At 40.5% G+C, this 14,369-nt stretch overlaps 1 protein-coding gene across 2 annotated transcripts; it reads left to right on the top strand.

The window, feature by feature from the left end:
• The first annotated feature begins 2,788 nt into the window (after positions 1 to 2,788).
• Positions 2,789 to 14,058, top strand: LOC136241326 (protein NLRC5-like). 2 transcript variants are annotated; one of them, XM_066032517.1, is made up of 4 exons: positions 2,789 to 2,892; positions 11,240 to 11,500; positions 11,595 to 11,630; positions 11,684 to 14,058. In XM_066032517.1, the coding sequence occupies exons 1-4, from the start codon at positions 2,841 to 2,843 to the stop codon at positions 13,936 to 13,938; spliced, it is 2,604 nt and encodes an 867-aa protein (XP_065888589.1). In that variant the 5' UTR covers positions 2,789 to 2,840; the 3' UTR covers positions 13,939 to 14,058. The 2 variants fall into 2 exon arrangements, with proteins under 2 accessions (XP_065888589.1, XP_065888590.1); XM_066032518.1 differs by lacking the exon at positions 11,595 to 11,630.
• The last annotated feature ends 311 nt before the right edge of the window (positions 14,059 to 14,369 follow it).

Here is a 14,369-nt window from a genome sequence, read left to right as displayed (position 1 = left end):
CCCTGAATACCTGTTTAAAAGATCGATATACTCTAATAGAGCAGTCAGATCTAAATACTCTAATAGAGCAGTCACAGTATTCTTCAGAGGAGCAGTGTAGCAAGCTTATAGATAAGGAGATATGGTTGGTGCTGGGTAATTATTGTCATTGCCAGCAGGTTGTGACCTTTTTTTTTTTTTTTTTTTTTGGTCTTCACCTTACAATTTGGGTGAAGGGCCCCACTTTAACTCTTTGCCCTGGGCCCCTTAATTTCTCTGGGCGGCCCTGAAAATACTATACTGATTTTTTGAACCATAAGACTTTGTGCAGACTGTTGCTTTGAGTGTTCACAAACATGGCATCTAAAATGTAACTAAATTCCTTCTTCTATACCATGTATAATAAGCTCTGGTTATTTTAGCAGTTGTCTTATTAGTGATTAACAAGAAGGCCACTTAAAATACGAGTGGTCATTTAGAATGTCAGAAATGTGACTGGTTATAGAGTATGTCAATATGCGTACATGTTCTATTAGAAAATCAATACACAAAAATAATTATTTAGTTACATATATAGCTAAGCATGAATTGGCTATAATTATAGGAAGTAGGATGCTTTAAGGAAAATAGTGAAACCAGTCAACTTTCAAGCTCAGTGGTAACAGTGTACACAATTTACATGAAAATACTATTAGCTAAGTTTTGACTTCTGATCTTTGTCCTCATTAGACAGCCTTACTGTACCATGTTTATGCCTACATGCCTAATTAACTTATAAACTAGTCCCATGCAATAGCTACATCATCATTTGGTACTGCCAACATAGTTGCATGCAGAGGAAATCCTGGATCTCAGGCTGTGTGGCTCCTTAGGCACCTGCCTGGCCTGCATGCAGCCTGTGGATCAAGCCACCACCTGGTTTGGGATTTTTTCTACATAGCATAATCAGTAGTGAATTTCACTACTAATTTCTGCCATAATACTCACTGTTTTTAGTTCACTGTTTTTGTAGTGATCTTCAGTAGTGACAGTCACTACCTCACTACAACATTAATAGTAGTGACCTTCACTACTTTGTATTTACTGTGTAGGTTAAGTTTCTAACTCCTGCTTCACAGGCTTTCATTATATCCTTCCTACAGGCCCTGTGGGGTATATGTATGAGTATTGTTAGCTAGAGAATTTATTTATGTATTTATATATATATTATAATATATGTATTTTTTCAAAGGACATTACCCATACAATGAAACATAGTTACAGGCCCTTTGATTGTGTCCATACACTGATTTTGATTCTTATTCATACAGATCTTGATATAGCTAGGTACATATGCATCCTACATACATTACATCTACACAGATGAAGCACTTTTCCACTCATCCTTGAAGTGCACATGCATTAGGCTAAAAAACTCTTTTTTTTTACAACTCTAACTTGAGACCAGAGGCTGGGGAGGTTACACATAGTGTTTGAAGTAAGTAGTTTTTGTGTTGTATATTGTCATGATTGTCCATACAGTAAAGAGAGGACTTGTGTGTGACAAAGTGGCAGTAAAGAATGATTTCTGACTAAATACTGGGTCTGGGGCATAGCTAGGGAAAAAAAAGCTGGATTGTAAGACAATTTTAATCAAAGAGAGTAGACCATGAAATTGAAGATGTTTGAAAATGGCTATATATAGCTATCTCAAGATTGGATCTTTAAGTACTTTTAGTCAATGACAGTATGCACTCACATGAAGTAGAAGTCTGAGGCCTGGGGATTCATCCCCTACAAATCCATTGCACAGGTTTACATTCAATAATGAGAAAAGCTACACAGCAAATACAGTTTTCTAGTTTTAAGTGTCTTTTTCTCTTATATTTAGTGTAAATTGAGGTTCACTGGGATGAGGATGCATGACCAGCCCTATAATAGTGTATCTTGAATTTAGAATAAATTTAGAAGTAATTTTCATTAAAAGGCGGTCTTAAAAAGTGCACAAGGAGCATTTGTGTCACTAAATTTAAGCCTACAACTTCTCAGATTTTAAACAGCCTAATGTTAGAAATTAGTACAGCACTCTTAAATTATAGGAATCTGAAGAATGCAATTAACTACAATATAATTATGATTATTGTAATTGCTTTAGACCATCATGCGAACACTTATGTTATAACAACTAACCTGTTGTAGTTCTTCACTATAACAGGGTGTTAGCAAAATGTATTTAAAACCTGATCAGCAAGTGTAACAATATACACGTGGCCACTTAACTTTTACTAACCTGAATAAGGGTATTTTTTTATAAATAAATACAAGTTGCTGATAGTTAACTTAAAATGCTAAGGTATACAGCTATGTAAAATTAATTTGTTTAAGTTAAAGTTACTTGTAATAAGTAGCGATTATGTAAATAAGTGCTTAAATGTTATGAATGCTATCTTAAACTAGAAGTGAGCTTTACACTCAGGATAATTCTACTGAAATTAAGTTGATAAATTCTAATTCTTAGAAAACAGTTTTTGCTGTGTAGTGCATTCCTCTGTGTGTTGTTGTGGTAGCTAACTGCATAACAGTTAGGGTATTTGACTTTTCACTTCATTTAATCTGTTAAATCACCAAATTAAAAATTCTCATACAGTAGCTATTTTGGTATGAATGGTAGCAGTAAAATCATGCAGTGATCACTGTCCTATTTCATGGATCATGGATGCTGCTAGAATACTTTGCACCCTCTCGCCCACGTCATTTCGTGGGCGACCGGCTATGAGATGATGTCAGTCATTACTTCACACTTACCAGGGTATTATTTATGTTTCACTAGTGTCACCCCTAGTTGTGGTCTGGGACGAGACTACTGTTTTTAGTCCTGCCTGATGGATGGGAGTGATTATAACGGATTAGACCAGTTAAAGACGACTGAAAAAGGTTCGCCAAGTCCAGCAAACTATTAGTCTACATATGGAGGTTAATAGCTTAACTGTGGTTAGCACAAAAAAGAATCACGCATGCCTCCAGCCAGTTACGCACGTGATGCAGAAGGCGCCATTTGTTGGCTCGTGTGATCGAACTTCAACTCGTCGTGCGTAAAAGTGCGAGACGGAGAGCAATGATATTTCATCTCTACCTAAATGATATCGTGATGAATAATAGGGTATCAACTTCTACTTTTACCCCGCGAACCACAGTGATAACCGTCAGAATGTGACCAGGAAGATTCTCAAGAAAGTTTCCGGCTCTAGTTTGATCAATAGTGCTCTAGCCGCGGTGGCACACACAGATCACAACTGATTGTATCGGTAGATGCTCCAGTATCGTCTCGCCGAGTGAGTTATCACCTACCACCGGAAGTCCCCACTAACCAGTCATCGATTTTATACTCATTCTCCTCCCTTCACACAGGAAGGGAGTGAAATATAGTACATCCTGGAGGTAGGCGTAGAGGGTACCTGGCCTTTTTAGGGTAAGGTTGCTGGAATTTTCTTTTGAAAGGAATTTATGGATTGGTTGACCGCAAATTAAGCTGGTTGGATCCCACATTTTAAAGTATAGCCCCTAGGAGGGAGAGAAAAGGGGAATGATAGCTAGGCCTGGTTCAGTTGGGGATAGGTGGATTGGCAGCTACATCAGTAGCACTCAAACATCAGCTACGTCAGTAGCAGTCACATCAGCTACGTCGGTAGCAGTCACATCAGCTACGTCGGTAGCACTCACATCAGCTACGTCGGTAGCACTCACATCAGCTACGTCGGTAGCACTCAAACATCAGCTACTTCAGTAGCACTCACATCAGCTACATCAGTAGCACTCAAACATCAGCTACGTCGGTAGCACTCAAACATCAGCTACGTTGGTAGCACTCAAACACCAGCTACGTCGGTAGCACTCAAACATCAGCTACGTCGGTAGCACTCAAACATCAGCTACTTCAGTAGCACTCAAACATCAGCTACGTCGGTAGCACTCAAACATCAGCTACTTCAGTAGCACTCAAACATCAGCTACGTTGGCAGCACTCAAACACCAGCTACGTCGGTAGCACTCAAACATCAGCTACGTCAGTAGCACTCACATCAGCTACGTTGGTAGCACTCAAACATCAGCTACACTAATTGGTAGTAGCACTCAAACATCAGCTACAACGGTAGTAGCACTCAAACATCAGCTACATTGGCAGCACTCACACATGAGCTACATCGGTAGGACTCTCACATGAGCTATGTCAATAGTACTTGAACATGAGCTACATCAGTAGTACTCAAACCTGAGCTACATCAGTAGCACTCAATATGTCATTAACACCTAGATTTGAGCTGTTAGTAGCATTCAATTTGTTATTAACACCCAGACACAATCTGTCAGTAGCACTCAGACATGAACTATGTCGGTAGCACTCAAATGAGGTAAGTTGGTACTCAAACATCAGCTACATCTCACAATGTGAGCCATGTTGGTAGCACTCACACATGAGCTACAACGGTAGCACTCAAACATGAGCTACATTGGTAGCACTCAGTCAAACACTAGCTATGTTGCAAACATGAGCTATGTCAGTAGCAGTCAAACATGAGCTACATCGGTAGTACCCAAACCTGAGTTACATCAGCAGCACTCAATATGTCAGTAACACCCAGACATGAACTACATCACTAGTAGCCAGACACGTATAGCACCCAGAGATGAGCTATGTTGGTAGCACTCTAATGAGGTAAGTTGGTACTGAAACATGAGCTACATCTCACAGTATGAGCTATGTCAGTAGCACTTAAACACGTGCTATGTCAGTAGCACTCAAACTGAACTACTATACATCAGTAGCACTCAAACTGAACTACTATACATCAGTAGCACTCAGACATAAGCTACATTGGTAATACCCAGACAGGAGCTACGTCGGTAGCACCCATACATGAGCTACATCGGTAGCACTCAATTGTGGTAAGTTAAAAGCATTTACACATGAGCTATGTTGGTAGCACTCAAACATGAGTCACAACTGTAGAAAAATACATTGGTAGCAGTCACATATGAACTACATTGGTAGCACTCAAACATGAGGTACGTCGGTAATAACCTGAGTGACATCGGTAGCACTCAATATGTCAGTAACACCCAGACATGAGCTGTCAGTAGCACCCAGACATGAGCTACATCAGTAGCTGTAGCCATACATGAGCTATGTTGGTAGCACTCAAGTTGGTACTCAAACAGGAGCTACATCTCACAACATGAGCCATGTCGGTAGCACTCACACAGCATAAGCTACGCCGGTAGCACTCAAACATGAGCTACATTGGTAGCACTCACACATAAGCTATGTCAGCAGCACCGAAACATGAGTTAAGACGGTATAGCACTCAAACGAGCTATGTCAGCAGTTCTCAAACATGATCATGAGCTACATTGGTAGTACCCAAATCTGAGTTACATCGGTAGCACTCAATATGTTGGTAACACCCAAAATGAGCTGTCAGTTGCACTCAGACATGAGCTACATCACTAGTAGCCAGACATGAGCAGCTATAACACCCAGAAATGAGCTATGTTGCTAGCACCCAAATGAGGTAAGTTAGTACTCAAACATGAGTCTACATCTCACAATACGAGCTATGTCGGTAGCACGTAAACACGAACTACTATACATCGGTAGTACTCAGGCATGAGCTACATTGGTAGTGCCCAGACATGAGCTACATCGGTAGCACCCATACACAAGCTACATCGGTAGCACCCATAATTAATGTGGTAAGTTAAAAGCTTTCACACATGAGCTATGTCAGTAGCATTCAAACATGAGTTACAACAGTAGAACTCCACCATAAACATATTGGTAGCACTCAAGCATGAACTACATCAGTAGCACTCAAAACATGAGCTACATTGCAAACACTCAAGAGTGAGTAGCACTCAATTATGAGCTACATCAGTAGCACTCAAAAGAGGTACGCTGGTAGCATTCAAAAACGAGCTATGTCAGTAGCAAGCAAACATGAGCTACAAACATCAGTAGCACTCAGTATCAGACATGAGCTATCTCGGTAGCACATAAACACGAGCAGTCAGTAGCACTCAAACATTAGCTATATCAATAGCACTCAGACAGGAGCTATGTCAGTAGCACTCAAAAGAGGTAATTATACAAGTCGGTAACACGGGCTACTAAACTCAGACATGAGCTATGTTAGTAGCACTCAAACACAAACATGAGCTACATCAGCAGTACTCAAACATGAGCTACATCAGTAGCATGCAAACATGAGCTACGAACATCAGTAGCACTCAATTTCAGACATAAGCTATGTTTGGTAACACTCAAACATGAGCTATATTAGTAGCACTCGTACATGAGCTACTTGGTACATAGCACTCAAAAGAGGTAAGCTGGTAACATGAGCTACATCAGTAGCACTCAGACATGAGCTGTGTTGGTAGCACTCAAACATGATTAATGTCCATGTAACACTCAAACATGGGCTATGTCAGTAACACTCAAACATGAGCTATATCATTAGCATTATGTGAACATGATCATGAGCCATGTTAGTAGTACTCAAACATGCTTACATGAGCTACATCGCTGATGCTCAAACAGAAACTACATTGGTAACACTCAGACATGAGCTATATTGATAGTACCCAGACAGGAGCTCCCAGACATGAGCTGTGTAAGTCTGTAGCACTCAAATGAGGTAAGCTAGTAGCACTCAAACACGAGCTGCACCAGACATGAACTACATTAGTTGCAGCCATACATGAGCTATGTCAGTAGCACTCAGATGAGGTAAGTTGGCAGCTCTCAAACACGAGTGATGTCAGTAGCAATCACACATGAGCTACGCCAGTAACACTCAAACGTGAGCTATGTCGATAGCACTCAACCATGAGCTACATCAGTAAACGTGGGCTACATCCATAGTACTCAAACATGGGCTACATTGGTCTCTCAAACATGAATGATGCAACATCAATTCTAGTAAAATTAATGTGATACTATGTTGGTATCACAGTACAATCATGCATACATCAGCTACCTGACTATCAATCACAGTGAATGTGACCTCTTGTCATCACACATTTACACGACAGCTATACTGCATGCATCAGCTGTAGTTGCTACGTCAACAACACTGTACAGTCATTACATTGCTAGCTTCTGACTACATCAGTGGTAAAAAAAATAAATTAAAAAAAAAGAAAAATGGGACAGCCATAGTACTGCTATACATTATTACAAAATGATGCAGTCATGCGAAAATCATGATGCAGTCATGCGAAAATCTGCACTGTAGCAACAGCCACACATCAGCTATATTGTTACATAGGAACATGTCACAGCGGAGGTGGTAGAAACTTCAGCAGGGCAGCTACATATCAGCTATATCATCACCTGACTGCATCATGATCAGGACAGCTACACCAGTAGCACTGTACAGTCTATACTGTTAGCATCAGACTATATCAATTACAATGGAGGTAGCAGAAATATCACCAGCGTAACCACACACGCTCACTACATCAATTGCAGCTTCAGTGGACACGACAGCTACATCAGTAGCACTGTGCAGTCACATATATCAGGTATATTGTTACATCTGACTGCATCAATTGTAGTAGATGTGACATCTGGCTTTGTCATGATCCTACATCCACACATCAGATAGATTGCTACGAATAATGTACAGCAGAAGTGTCAGGAATTTCAACTGCATACTGAAAACACCTGACGCATTAGTTGCAGACGTAACAGCCATGCCAGGATAGATAATCCTGACCACATCACGATTGCGGCTACACATTAGTTGCGTTATTTGTACCTGCACCATCGACAGATCTTACAGATAGTAACAGCACAGGGCAGCTATGAGCTTTCTCACCTGACTGCATCACTATCACTCAGTATCAGTCACAGTGGGCGAGACAACTATGTCAGTAATGCAGTACAGTGGCCATAGCAATCGCATGAGGTTGGGCTTTGGTCTCTGCAAAATCTTACATACTTAGCATGTCCAACCATGTGCTCTAAAGACTCCTCTTCACCCACACTGATCATAAAGGTCTAGTTCCTGCATCAGCTATAACGATAGCACCTGACAGTGTCATTTGCAGTATATTTGACAGTTATACAGTGGTATAGCACAGTTCACTACAGATATGTATCAGCTATACATGACAACATCAATGGCAGTAAACTAAATGGCTACTCAGTTGCCTATACAGTAGCATATCAGTTACTGCACTTAACTGAATGACAGGACGGCTACATTTGTAGCATGGTACAGCGACACATCAGCTAATCACTACCACTAAATGGCAGGACTTGCAGCAGCTGTGGCCACAGTTTAAGCATGCTTCAGCTACACTGAGAGCATATGACTATACCTGCTAAGTGACCAGCACAGTGTAGTCAGTCATCAACTTGAGCGTTAGCACCAGACTATATTATTTGCTGTAGCTAGATGTGGCAACGATGATCAGTAGCACATGTACAGTACACACATATCAGCTAAATCAATAACCAATAATCAAGATGACCAGCTGCGACTAGTACAGCTCACTTGCTGGGAACACCTTGACTAGAACTCCTAGCAATCAAAAAAAAAGAAAAACAGACTAGAATATTCTATATCCAGCTAGTCAGGATGTGACAGATAAGCAGCACACTATAACAGCTATGGTGACCACCGAACAAAGCAACCGAGTGAGTCGAGATCTAGTAGCACTACTTCAGGCAACAAGACAAAGTTGTACTAAGGTATTTGATCATTACCACATGCCAGCGGTATCATGTACTAGTTTATTGAAATCACACCAGGCATGGTTAACACACATACTTACACTATAAATAGAGATGTGAGATTGCCCTAAGCAGTATCAGATTAGTGACACATCGATACATCAGACTGGGCTGTGCCTCAATTCTCCGGATATGGGGAACACGTCAATTATGATTGTGTCAAGAGTGCACAAATAGGTGAGCCAATATTACTCACTATGACTGCACTGCGAGCTGGAGACAGAGCGCAACTGCACATCAGCTAGGTCATCACATGACTACAGTGCTAAAATCCAACAGGCCATGCAGCCACTAAAACGCACTTGCATACACACGTACATTATAGATTAATACAATACAATACAATACAATAACAAGCTATAGCTACGGATACTGATACTGCCAACTTTGCACCACGCTGGTGACACACCTATAGCAAGCAGTCTTAACATAAGTCATAACTATGACCATAAAACTTCAATCAAACAAAGGCTGTAGTGTCACGCAGCTAAGTATCGATGAAGCTGGGGTAGTCCGCTGACAGCGGATTGCTCGCCAGACCAGGGCATGGCACTGATACAACATCACTCACTTAACGTTTTGAAATATATTCCTTTCCATACCGGCCAGTATCAACAACCAATAGCAATTTGCAGCTCCTAAACTGCGCTGCTGGCACGGTTTACAGAGGTGGCCAGGTAGCCATGAATAGGCAGACACACGTGCTAACCCTATGGCGCTAACGCTTAACAGTGCCTATCAAAGGCGACAAGACCTCATCTGGGCGATAGGAAAACCAAGCTCAAACAAGATGATCATTTTTGACAAGGTTTAAACTACTCCAACTAGCCACTTAGAACCCCCTGCTACCCCATTATGGGCTTTCTTTGGGCTATGGAACTCTCGTCCAGATAGGCTCGAGTTAGCTGCAGGGGCCAAAAATCCTACATCGAGCCATACAGATTACAACAAAGGCTCGAAAACGCAATAGCAGCTACGTGCTTGTCACCGACCTTCGTTGAGAGGGGATCACGTGCACCCGATCACGTGATTAAACAACCTGACCACCTGCCAAAAATATAGTTAATAGTGATACTACCAGCATCTACTAAATGTAATTCGATGAATACTTAATACCACCAACAACCACAATACGTGATTCGATAAATATGTGCTAAGTATAAATACATGTCCCTCGAGATGACCCTATAATCTATGTCGGATGAAATTGGCGAGTACTGAGCTTTGGATCGCCAGTTACTTACTACTTTGCTATACTAAATCGTAGCAGGGAAAGTCGATGGTTTGGGTTTCGAATAGCTAATAATTATACTGAAGACATCGGACAAAGCGCGCCTGAATCGTCCATACTAAATGTATGGGATATTTTTTAAACCTCATAACTCACTTGTTCTTCCCCGTATCAAAGCGCTTTTTAGATTAACAGTTCCGGCGTTTAAAGGGCTTCACAGCGCTACTAAACGTTTGGGCAGCTGGCCCATGTAACAAGAGTTATTAAGAAACGAGGGCTCAGGTGAACGCGAACAGACTATATAACTGATGACATAAATTCTAGGTATTTATAGCTATAGCTACTCTCTTACGTGGATGTACAGCTATTCTCTTGTGGCTAGCTATTGTGTAGCGGTTAGGTGACACTTCAAGCTACAGTTTTAGAGAGGTGCATTGATACTATTCAGTAGAATGGAACACTGGTCTGGACTGACATATGCCTGTTCATTGGTAGCTGATGTTGAGTCAATACTTCCAGTCTACTGATATAAACGTGTACACTGATGAGGTTTATGAGCAGGGCCGCCCACAGGGGGGGCAACTGGGGCATTTTGCCCCGGGCCCCAGCCTGAAAGGGGCCTACCTGTTTAAAAGATCGATATACTCTAATAGAGCAGTCAGATCTAAATAATACAATAGAGCAGTCACAGTATTCTTCAGAGGAGCAGTGTAGCAAGCTTATAGATAAGGAGATATGGTTGGTGACGGGTAGTTATTGTCATTGCCAGCAGGTTGTGACCTTTTTTTTTTTTTTTTGGTCTTCACCTTACAACTTGGGTCAAGGGCCCCACTTTAACTCTTTGCCCTGGGCCCCTTAATTTCTCTGGGCGGCCCTGTTTATGAGCAGCGCTTGTGTTTTACTTTAAAGCTGACATGACTTTGCAGGCAGCTACCAAGGATTAAACCAAATACCTATAGAGTAGCTGTGTTTCACACCGATCACAATAAAATAGGATCAGCTTTGAGCAGTGCTATACTTGTTCAATAATCAATTTCCATATCCAACATTGGTGGCATTTGGACAAGTCATATTTGCAGCTCCTGCAGTCAGCTGCAGCTCTGATATTTACACACAAGAGTCTGTGGCTTTTGGGCATAGGATATTGTATCTGAACCAATGGTGTTCAATAATTAGTAGTTAACTTTTTTGTACGTAGCTGCATTATAACTCTTAACACTACTGATTGAATACTAACCCTTTATCCACAGCTACCAGTACTCCACTACTGAAGGATCTCTATGAATACATCACTCCACAATGTGGTGCAGACTGGAAAGTGATAGGAACACTACTGGGTCTACCCAGTGAAGAATTGAAGATAATAGAATGTGACAACCATTACAAGGCTGCTTCTTGTTGCAATGCCATGCTGGACATGTGGCTTGAAGTGGACCCCTCTGCCAGTTGGGAGAAGTTGTTTAAAGCCATTGAGTCACCAGCAGTGTCCAGTGATCAAGCTCCTGATAAAGGTGACTATATAGCTATATTGTGCATGTGTGTATACAGCATGTGTAAGTAAACAATTGTATTAACTAGCTATTGTATTGTCTTCACCGACTATAGTGACCTCCAAACCCAAGTCAATGGTCACTGATCAAGGTAGAGTAGACACAACATTGTGTGCTCCTTTTAAATTTAGCTAATTTCTGTAGGTGTCTCCTTATTATCTGACAGGGTGAGACAACTTAATGCACAAACACGGTTTGCTGTTGATGTAGATGCTTGGCCACCCAATCAGCCACAAGATTTTATTCCACTTTTGTTGATTCACCATGAAGATCAACACAATCCTAAACATGCTACTGTTTTACAATTGGCTAAAGCTGTTCAAATAGGTGGTGCTTGTCCCAAGCATTGCCCTCAGGTCTGCCGTGAATCACTGAGAAAAGCCCTTAATAACAGTAAGATCACTAAACGGCTAGAAGATATCTTAATTCCCCTACAAGAGAACAATGATGCACAGTTTATTTTAGTTGAGGGGCTGCCTGGAATTGGAAAAACTTTGTTATTGCAGGAAATTGCATACAACTGGGCAATGGGAAGGCTTTTACAAAAATTCAAATTAGTATTTCTTGTTCAATTGCGTAACCCTGTTGTGCAGAAAATAACACTAATTGCAGATCTTCTCCAACTTTTCTGTATGGGAGATACAAGAGTTGCAGAAGTTTCTAGTTCATGTAGTGACTATGTTTTAAAGAATAAGGGTACAGATCTTGTTTTTCTCTTTGATGGATTTGATGAATTTCCAGAAAGCTTGCAGAAAAACAGTTTAATTGCCAGCATATTGAGTCGTCAGATTCTACCTTGTTGTGGTTTAGTCATGTCATCACGTCCACATGCCTCAGTGAGACTCCGAGATCAAGCATCTGTCAGAGTTGACATCTTGGGGTTTGCTGAAGAGGAACGAAAGCTATACATTGAACAGTCCCTGAAAGGACACCCATGTGCAATCAAAGAACTTGCTAAATATCTAGAAGATAATCTTACCATCAGTAGCCTTTGTTACATTCCTTTCAATATGGTGGTGCTAATTTATTTGTACAAACAAGGAATACCTCTTCCCAGCAACTCTACAGAGCTCTACAACTACTTTATTTACCTTACCGTCTGCCGACATCTTGGTCATTCTCTTGAAAACACTGTCCTTGACTTAGCCAACTTACCAGAGCCCTCCAAAACAATAATTAAACGACTTTCTGAGTTATCATTCAAAGGTCTTAATGACAATAAAGTAATCTTTACTTTGCAAGAGGTGAGAGAAGCTTGCCCAGATATCACAGCAATTCCTGGTGCAGTCAATGGTTTTGGGCTCCTGCAGGCGATACAGCATTTTGGCCTCACTGGGAAAACAATGACATTTAATTTTGTCCATTATTCTATTCAGGAATTCTTAGCTGCTTACCATATCACTCTGCTTCCACCACAAGAAGAGCTGCTAGTACTCAGAACAAAATTCTGGAGCAATCTTCACTCCAATATGTTTGCAATGTACACCTCGCTTACTAAAGGACAACGATCTGCTTTTAAACTCTTTCTTTCTGGTGGAGATGACAGGACCACCATTTCCAAAAGATTTTTAACAGATCAACTGAGATGTCTTCGGCTTTTTAACTGTTTAAACAAAGCTGGCAGTGAAACAGTATCTGAGATAATTACAATAGAAAAAGCAAACATCTTTGATCAAAAAATAGTTAATCTTCACAAAACTAGTTTATCCCCTTATGATGTGGAATGTGTCGCACTCTTTCTTACTTCCTCACCTCACAAGGAGTGGGAGGATATTGATTTGAACAGGTGCCATATTCAAGATCACGGACTTCGTGTGTTTTATCACAAACTCTTTGGAAGTGATATTACTATTGGGAAGCTAAACTTGTGGGGTAATGGTTTTACCCTATCATCCTCCTCCTTTATCAGTGACCTCACCATCCAGTGTAAAGTTGAAGAGTTGAGAATTAGTGGTAATCACACCATCGGGGACGATCCTGCTCTCTATAACATGTTGTCCCATCCATCCTCTACGCTATTAACATTGTACATGAGCAATACTGAATTATCATCTGCTGCAACTATTGCTCTCTTCAATGCTCTTGTAAAGGGTAACAAACTGCAGCTGTTAATTATCAGTCTTAATAATATCACTGATGAAGCTTGTGATGTCATTGCTGCCTCCCTGAAAAAGAACACTTCCCTAGTTGGGCTAGAGATGGATCGTAATGACAAGATCAGTGTGAAGGCTGCACAGTGTATTGTTCAAGCCCTTAGCTTAAACAACACTTTAGAACTACTGCAATTACCTTACTATCCTAAAGAAGATCAGAGGAAGATTAGGTGTTTGCAAGGAGAAGTTGTCAATGAAAGAGAAAGTAGAGGATGTCCCACAAAATTGGACATTACATTTGTATAGCTGCAGGTGGTTTTCATCCAATCTTTGTAGTACATGCAGTTACCGTAAGATTGTTTGTATTTAATATGTATAATTAGCTATATTGCCGGTTTTTAATTTATTATCTAATTTTTTACAGTACATGCTGCATAGTTGTTATACAGGTATATATAGCTTGTTATACAGGTATATATAGCTTGTTATACAGGTATATATAGCTTGTTATACAGGTGTATATAGCTTGTTATACAGGTATATATAGCTTGTTATACAGGTGTATATAGCTTGCTTTACAGGTATATATAGCTTGTTTTACAGGTATATATAACTATGGTGATACAGTTTGTTTTACAGTAAGGCTTTTTCAAATACAGGTATTAGTACAACAATAACAGAATTGGTTACTAATTACAGTTATGTAATGTTACAGTCCTCATAACATCTCACCACCA

The sequence above is a fragment of the Dysidea avara genome, chromosome 12 (assembly GCF_963678975.1).
Source record: "Dysidea avara chromosome 12, odDysAvar1.4, whole genome shotgun sequence".
NCBI classification, from domain to species: Eukaryota; Metazoa; Porifera; class Demospongiae; order Dictyoceratida; family Dysideidae; genus Dysidea; species Dysidea avara.
Note: the sequence above shows the minus strand (reverse complement) of the source record. Positions and strands in the feature narration are given on the sequence as shown.